This window comes from Euleptes europaea, chromosome 3, assembly GCF_029931775.1.
Source record: "Euleptes europaea isolate rEulEur1 chromosome 3, rEulEur1.hap1, whole genome shotgun sequence".
NCBI classification, from domain to species: Eukaryota; Metazoa; Chordata; class Lepidosauria; order Squamata; family Sphaerodactylidae; genus Euleptes; species Euleptes europaea.
In genome coordinates this window covers 62,581,858-62,591,191 of record NC_079314.1, presented here as the reverse complement: position 1 = coordinate 62,591,191, position 9,334 = coordinate 62,581,858, and the positions used below count along the sequence as shown (strand labels likewise).

General features: G+C 39.1%; 1 protein-coding gene across 1 annotated transcript; it reads right to left on the bottom strand.

Annotated features, from left to right (window-relative positions):
- Positions 1 to 566: 566 nt before the first annotated feature.
- Positions 567 to 9,132, bottom strand: TMEM168 (transmembrane protein 168). Its single transcript, XM_056847457.1, has 4 exons — positions 7,965 to 9,132; positions 5,742 to 5,884; positions 4,606 to 4,880; positions 567 to 1,285 (listed from the first exon to the last, which is right to left on the bottom strand). The coding sequence occupies exons 1-4, from the start codon at positions 9,099 to 9,101 to the stop codon at positions 738 to 740; spliced, it is 2,103 nt and encodes a 700-aa protein (XP_056703435.1). The 5' UTR covers positions 9,102 to 9,132; the 3' UTR covers positions 567 to 737.
- Positions 9,133 to 9,334: the final 202 nt, after the last annotated feature.

The following is a 9,334-nucleotide window of genomic DNA, read 5'->3' as shown; positions in this document are numbered from 1 at the left end:
CATGCTTAAATAAAGGAATAATTAGAAAACAAATTCTTATTTAAAAAGTTAAAACAATAATTTGAATATTATAAATTATCCCCTTAACTGAGGTATGCTTTCATCATGCGATACTTTCATAGAATTTGCAAAAAGAGAAGAAAGAAAAAGACTATAATTTGCCAATTTGACTTCCACAATAAGAAATCAAGTAATAGGAACTGTAATTTACAGTGATTTTAAATCAATGGCACTTGGAGCAGCTCCTAACACCAATGGTGTGTGAACATTTATTTTTTTAAATACGGTAGACCCTCACCTAGTTAAAAATCCAACCACTAGGAATGTTCAAAAGGCAGTTACAGTATCACTGAAACCTCTGTTTCTCAGACAATACTTTTTTACCATAAGCTTTGCAATTAACTGGATTCAGGTAAGATTCTGAAGCCTCAGAAGGTATTCCCAAGGCATACCCCTTTTTAATGCCTCAGTACATACAAATAAAGATAACTTGCTTTGCTTTTGGAACTGAAATACGGTGCGGCACATTGCTACCACTCCATGACAGCAAGTCAAGACATCAATGCTGTTCTTGGTTTCCTAACAGAATTTAACCCTTCACATATACTGTTGCTCAAGGTAATGAACAAAGGGGATGCCGCTACAAAAAGTAGCAAGTTTCCTTCAACAGCATAAACTGTTACAAGTCATTCATATGTTAAAATTTTAAGAGCTCCTGCTCATCTTTGGTTCTTAATTTAAGATCTGACAAGTTTGAAGCCCTGTCCTGTGTCCAATACTGTAGGAAGGAACCAACTCATTTTTAACCTTTTCAAACACCTAAAACAAGCCTTGCAGATCCAAAAAAGGTTAAGACCACAGAACCAGTTAGCCAGATGAATCAGAGGGTAGGTGATACGGGGAAAATACATCATCCAGTGTTTGGCAACATCACTTTCTGTTGGCAAGTGTAAAGTATAGTCACTCCATCGTTTTGACACTCCGTACATGGCTTTGACAGTTCGCCCCTTGTCAAACCAACTGATGTCACTGTCAGGGTTACAATTGTATTCCACCCATTCTCTAGTAAAGTCACCAAGGCATGGAGGGTCTGCTTCCTCAACATCCACCACTTTGGCCAGTTCTGCTCCTTGTACTGCAATATACTGGTCATTGACTTTTCTTACTTCTTTAACCCAAGGCTGAGAATTCTCACAGTCTAAGACTATAATAAGCCGTGAACAACAAGAGCCATTCTTCTCTCTCCACCATTCTAAAAGTGTGACCAGCCGTAATGCATCGCCACCTGAGGGGAAACGGAAGACATCATTATTACACAAAAATAGCTATATATTACATCAGTAACTGTTTGACAGGCCAATGGAAAACACTTTGGGAACTTGACTGGGGACCATTCTGCACTTCCCCAATGCTGCCATGTTCAGATTGCATTTCAGAACAGATCTTCCCCATGTGGTAGGGTGCTGCACTTCTTGTACTGAGACTCTGTGTTTAACGATGGAATACTGGGCATGAGCTATCACTCAGTCAGCTTTTTGAAAGACAATCAGACTGAATCTGGAATCCCCTCTCTATCCACCAGGTGATCCATTTTTCAAGCCTGACTATGGCAAGGATATTCACACATGTAGCCAACTGCTATGCAAATATTTCTCTGGATCAAGGGTCTTAAACACATAGTGAAGATATTCAAGAACCATTTTAATCCAATTTCTCAGATACATGTACTGGACTGAAGCCCTGAAATGCAGCTTTTAAAAGCAAAACACTTTTTCAGTCCAAACCAGAATGGAGGTTAATAAGCAACTGTTTCCGGATAAAACTGTTACATTTTTTCAGTTATAAATGTTGAAAAAAAATTCCTCAATCAAGAAAAAAGCACCTAAAATAGATAAGTATATAGTTTGGGGTAGGACTACTAGGCTTTTATGAGAACGTTCATTTTGGCTCTAAAAGAAACTGCATACTATGTACCCAGAACAGAAGCTGCCAGCCAAACCAGCAAGTAGCAGAAATTGTACTCTTGGAAACACCTGGATGAGAAGAGAGGTTTGCTTCAGGACTCCCCCCAACAAATTTTTTTAGGAGTCAGAGGTCATTTATGCATGGGCACTTGGACTCACGTTTGCCCCGAATCTGACTCGGTTGTTCCTTGGAGCCCTGCACAAGTTCTCCGTCCATTAGAAATGACTTCGCTGCCAATCCTCGCAATGTCCGGGTCTTCTCATTTCTCTGTTAACCTGACTCTTCCCTCTACCCTGAGCTCAGTCCAGCTGCAATCTCCATGCACATGGCAAAGCAGGGGCCACAAAAGATTGGCTTTTCTCACAGCCAACCTCAAAGCAGCATGTAAAGAGGTGGGGATTCAAATACTTCCTGCTTCATCGGAGCTCTTTCTGAGAAAAAGAAAGGCTTTCTAAAACCAAGGCTTGGTCCGCCCCCTTTCTTTCAGATTGCTCTGTTTTTTGTTTTTTGTTCTTAAAATGCTTTTTTATGCAGCAATTGGATTTGGGGGGGGATCTTCTCTCACAGTGAGCACTGCAAAGTAAACCTATTACAAAGCAGCATTTAAAGGTTTGATTTGAGCTTGGAGGCTGCCGAAACACAGATTCCCAACTGGAAAGTGTGGGTCCAGCCAGCAACGAACCTCAGGTAAAACCCCCATGAATAAATGACCAGAAAGAAGGGGGAAAACAGCTACTACAAATGCAAATGTTGTTCTATAAAAATGGCCGTACTAATGGAGTTTTCTTAGTTAAATGATCCAAGAGATGCTGGTGAAAACTAATGTTTGGGGACTTATGTTAACAGAAGGGTTTTACTGTTTAATTTGCAACAAAATGCAAAGAATTGCAAAACACCTATTTGTTTCCTTTTGGCAACTCAGGGTTTGAACCAACTCTCAGATTTCATGACTGCAAGTGTAACACTATTTTTCCAAAATGTTAAAGTTCAAGGGTTAGCACGAGTACCATAAATTCTTTCAACTCCAGAAAGAAGAAGACTGCCAAGTCAACTCAGAAGAACTTAAGAGCTCAACCATTTCATTTAAAATTACTTAGCACAGCAAAATCATGGAGAACATGAGACTTCTAAACACACCCACAACTTAACAGAGTTCCACCATTTTCTGCTTCCTCCATTTGATCCATCCACAGTCATGCACATTTACAGAGGAGGCAGTTAAGAAGGCAGTTCTAATAATCTCTCTATGGAATACTGTGGGATGCTGTGCAAGGGTCAGCAGTGGGGGGAGGAAACCAGTAACCTCTTGCACATAGGGCAGTTTGGATCCAAGCCATTAATGATTCTGTGTTCAATTGGTCACAAACCTTGCAGTCTGATTAATAAATACAGAAGTTTGTTATGAGGTGCTCTTTGGTTTTGTATTCTGAGTATATTTGATAAGCAGGACCAAACTACACACTGCATTTCCACCATGAAAGCTAAGCAAACTGATCACAAAGCAACATGTGACTATCTTTTTCCTTCTTGAGCCACATTTCTTCTTACAAGACAACCATATGGAACATCCTTGTCATTACTATCAATGTGATATTTGAAATGCAACCACTTTTAATTTGGGAATGTCTTTTCACATAGTATTTTTAATCAGAAATGACAAAACATAACAGGTTTTGTTTGTTGGCGGTCTTTATTGTTTTACTGAGATTCTGATGGTTTATCAATTGAATGAAGGGAAATGTTTTAAATTCATAAATTTGTTGCAATAATATTGCAGTTTAGATTCATCCAAGGTGGTCCTATTTGCTTTAAAGTACTTCCAGTAATTTAACATTACTGGAAACAAAAGTAACGCCCATGAAAGAACACATCTCACTCAAGAGTTGTGTGTTCTGGCCTGTCAGACAGGCAAAGGTGTTCTGTGTTACTAAAAAAGGAAAAATTCATTCAAAATACACAAACGGAAAAATCTTATCTTCTGAATTAAGTGCCTGTACAATCCTTTTTCAAAGGAAAATAATAATTCTAAGCTTTTAAATTATTAATTTCCAACGCTTTATACAAAAATAGCATTTCTTTGAATATTACATAGGTGAGGTTTCTCATGCTTGGCTTTTCTGGCATGAATTTAGACCCATGTAGGAAACAGTTCTAATTCACATAGATGCGTATCTAGCATACATGCATCTTCTCAAGCACACACAGATGCCGGCCTTCTGTGTGAAAAAAAAGGGACTACAAAAGCCTTTTCAACACCTTATTACACTCCCCACCAGCACAATCAAGCTAGAATTAGTTCTTATTATATAGCTATGGCTCTGACCTTGATGGCCCAGGCTAGCCTGATCTCGTCAGATCTCAGAAGCTAAGCAGGGTCAGCCCTGGTTAGTATTTGGATGGTAGACCACCAAGGAATACCAGGGTTGCTGTGCAGAGGAAGGCACTGGCAAACCACCTCTGTTAGTCTCTTGCCATGAAAACCCCAAAAAGGGGTCGCCATAAGTCGGCTGCGACTTGATGGCACTTCACACACACATATAGCAATGAGGTATAAAACATGCGTACCTGTTAATCCACAAAAAGCAATAATTAAACTGTAAAGATACATAAATGCAAGAAAGAGCTACAAATGTCAGTTACCTGCTAGTGCCCATTCCCCAGTGCCATGAGTATGGCCACTGTAATACAGAACATAGGTGTCATGTCTGGGTCCATCAGGTGTCCTAAGTTCAAGAAATGATTTCAGCTTGGAATGCAGGGTATCTAAAGAAAGTCCACTTGTAGAATAGTCACAGCCGTAAGTCTCAATCATATGATATGCAAAGAATCTTTGAATGGCATTAAGCATGCCTGTTGATCTCAAGTTTAGCTCTTGTACATGCTCAGGTGGAAGCAGGGTTGGTTGGCCATCAGAACTGGGGGGGGGAGGGTAGAAAAAGGAAAGTTACAATTAGGATGCTTCTGCCATTAATAGCATTTTGCTTTATGATACAGTTGAACTATTTTTTATCACTGTGATGGCTAATTCATTTTAAAATAAAGACGGTCAGTTACAAAATGTTTTTTAAAACGGGGTTTGTGAAACACTGACTGGCTCTATAGTTTAAATACTGTGGATGCAATAGATGTCATTTCTAACATAGCCAAGTCTTCACTGAGGTGGTAAATTTGCATTTGGGGTGTATTTTTCAGACTGAACATGGGGACTCTCATTACTCCTTGTTTTATGGATATGCATTTAAAATAAGCCCTGACCTGGATGGTCCAGGCTAGCCTGATCTCATCAGATTTCAGAAGCTAAGCAAGGTCAGCCCTGGTTTGTACTTGGATGCGAGACCACCAAGGAATACCATGGTTGCTATGCAGAGGAAGGCAATGGCAAACCACCTCTCTTAGTCTCTTGCTTTGAAAACCCTACTGGGTTGCCTACGTTGTCTGCAACTTGACGTCAATTTACATACACATATTTAAAACAAACAAAAAGCTGCTGGACAAAACATTTTTCTCCAGGCCTGCTGGCAACCTTATTTCAGTATAGTCAGAATAGTTCTGATGAGCTTCCTAAGAGTCAATTTAAATGTAAAGCAATTACACATCCACCACTCATGCAGTAACTATTATCTTTTAAGTACTTTGTTAAGAAAAGGGAGAGGGAAAAAGAGAAAGCTTATATAAACTTGGTTAACAAATTAGCATTTGTTTTGTGAAAAAAAACGAGTGTCCCAACAATCTTCATAACATCTATATTAACTGTATAGTGTTCATCAATATCGTACCTGCAGAAATTGGTAGGAATCACAACTGCATACCCTACACATGTTCCTCCCAAACAGTTTCCCAGTTCATGAAATAACCCATGAGCCATGGATTCAAGAGGTAAGACAATCAGAAACACACTCATGAAGATTCCATTGGATTTCTACAAAGAAAACAATGCATTTAGACACTATCAGTTTGCATATCTAAATTAAAATTCCTACTTCAGAATTTTTCCTTAGTCGTCTTGAACAGATGCAATTCACTAATGTACAGAAAACCAAGGCACACACACAACTACGAAAATCAAAATGGATTGCACAATTTGATGAAGACAAGCTAATAACAAAATTCACATTTGGTTTAATCATAATCTGAAATGCTACGGTGTTCACCAACTCTGGCTCAGAATGGGGTCCTGAACTCTTCATCCTGCTCCAATGCTGTAACAAGTTTATACAGAAGTATTCAAAGGATTACCATGCATAGAGATTAAGATAGATTTATAAAGAGCTACTTGTTCATTCAACTGTAATAAAAACAATTCCAGGTGATTAGGTAGGACGTTCCCCCTTTAAAGCAACAAATGTCTTAACAAGTATATGTGAGTCTGTTTGTTTTGGTGTTTCCAGTATGTTTGTAGGTTTACATATGTCATGCTGTAGCCTCACCAAGAAATAGAACCTGGAACAGAGGCAAATAAAAATAGGGACAGGCTCAATTCTCAGCAATTCTCACTGTTTTATGGGATGCTGTGTTTACTCTGTGATCTAAGACACAGGGCTTTTCCGCATGCTGATTTTCTTGGCAGTTGATCCACAAACATTGACATCAATTTGGGCATGGTTCTTCCACACTTCTCCCCCTCGTCCCCACATTCTCACAGTTGTGGCATCAGTTTATTTTTTCTGCACATGCCTTAAATAGTCAGGATTTTCAAGGGATGGTGTTGTTATTAGTGGCATCACAGCACCCACCTTCAGTTTTTGTACATTTCTATGTAGATGTATCAATATCATGGCTGCATATATCAACATACCATTGTAATGATGGGTTTGGCAGGTTCTCTGAATTCTCGACTTTCATTAAAAAAGAAAAGTAAGTAAGGCTCTAGTCCCTTCCGTCACAGAAATATAAGGAAAACGGCTTATCTCTGCAAGGGAAGAGGCTAGAGACTTTAATGAAGGCTGAGGATTCAGATAACCTACTAACCCTAATTTGTGTGTGTGTATGCACGTTTATATCGATATATTGATGCAAGGGTTGTCTTTTTTAAAAAGAAAATATCTTTTAAAATCAATTGTCTTCAGGGCGGGGGGGGGGGAGAGGAGAGAGAGTGGTTTTACGATGAAGACTGTCCAATCATCAAAAAGTGGGCTATAGGTGGAAGTGGGCAGGAAAAAGAAACCCAACAGAAACATTACACACAAAGAAAAGATGACTCAAAATCGACTTCCAGAAAAAGATAAGAGGTAAAAGGGGTCTCAAAAGAACTGAGGGGAAAAAACCCACCACCACCAAAAGAAGCGAAAACCGGGGGCACAAAAATGTGTGTGAAAATCAGGTGGTAAACCAAAGCAGTATGGGGCCAGAACTGACGGGGGAAAACCATGTGGATAAGCCCACAGTTAAGATGGGACAAGTGTCTGGCCAAAAAGCTGACATTTTTCCTATACAGAAAATATAGGACAATACTGCAGTGGGAACAAACCTGCCCAATACTCCTGAAAGCAGCGTGTCCAGTCTCTAATTACAGAGATCGCATAGACAGAGGGACCACACTGTATCTGTACGAGTAGAATGGAGAGATGCATTGGATCCAGTTGAAGGCCTGCTGTAATAAAAAGCCACCACTCTATTCATACTCACATCCTTCCCCCATACCTATCACAAGGCATTTTGCAATATATTCTTGTATTTTAGAAAATGGTGCTGTAGCCTACTAGTGTGTATGTATGTTATGGTAATACAGCTAGTTTCCAAGCTAAAATACAGATGGTTTAAAATGTTGTCTTGAGGCTGGGTTAACACCGTCTGATGCCTTGTTTACAACCTGCCAATATTTTGTGGATGAGATAAACCACGAGGCAGAACAAGGTCTCCAATGAAAATAATTTCTGTTTGATGCGGCCAGAGCCCTGTCATAAACCTCTAATAGACTAACCTGTTATACACTATAAACAGTAATACTTAATGTCCCAAAATATAAGGGTAACAAAATATGGAACACATTTATTGCATACCTGCCAACATACAGCACCCAAAATCGCTGTTGCAAGAAGGCTGAAAAACACAAGTTGCTCAGAAATTAAACAAAAATGACGCATTCCTTTAGATGCCATGACTCTATCAAGGCTGTTGTTCTCTGCCCTGTGCGTATAGTAGATTTTGTGACAATCATTCAATTTTGTATGAAATCCCCAAAGTGTTATAAGAAAAATGATATGGCAGACCATCCAGAAAATTCCAAATATGGAAAACCCCGGTATCACAAAATACCAAAGATCCAAATCACCCAGCTTGAAGGCTGATAGTATGAAAGAAATAAGTTCAACAAGTCCAACAAAGATGACAGAAAATCTTCGACAAGCTCTCCCACGAAATAAATAGGGTTTCCAACGTTCTATAACTGAAAGTCCACTGAAGTATACGTCAAGAAGAGGGTCTGTGATTAGACAGCTAAAAAAGCATCCCAAGGCAAATGGATTTGTGGGTATTGCTAGGGAAGGAAAAAACAATACTGAGGCAAGGATGCCAAAGATTGCCAAATTTGGAATGGCAAGGAAAGACTTCATCCGCAAATCAATAATGAGCATTGCTAAAGCCACAACCAACAGAATAATGCTCATGGATTTTTGTATGAGCATAGTTGTACTGGCAATTGCAAACCCAACCAGTTCCAGGAACTCAACTGTTGTTAGCAGAGTGGGTCGATGATGGATGCAGCCACATATCCGCTGCACCAAAGCATGCAATATCCTTATAATGATTGAGGAAAGGAGCAAGTATTGGGTTGCTTCTTCTTTCACATCCTTTTTAAAAGCATCATTATCGAGAAAACAGAGAAGGCCAAGTAAAAATCCAAACCAAAGATTAGAAAGACTTAAACTCGCCGTTTCCATGGAAAAATAGTAATAAAGTATACTGGCAATTCCAAGAACAAAAAGAGCCAGGATAAAAATCACAAGTATTAATGCATCTGCATTCTTCTCCCATCTGACATAAAGGCCCATGCATATTGCAACTAGTAAATTCATTCGGGCTAAATAGCCCAGATACCGGACAGAGGAATGCATGCTCACTTCTCGGTTTGCTTCTTCCAGTCTTGTCATTGCTGCGTAGAGGAAGTGGCTAACACAGTAACGTAATGATTTACACATGTAAGCTGACTAGTCAAGATTGTATCAGTCCGCAAAATATATATATATACATATACATATATATATATATATACACACAACACAAGTGCTTGGGTTTCATCTAAGAAACATGATGCAAAAGTAACTTTCTGCAGTGTTGTTTCATCAATAACAGCCAAGGATTACTGAAGTTCTGGAAGAACAAACACAATTTAAATTTAGAATTTTAAAATCAACATACAGATACAATAAAG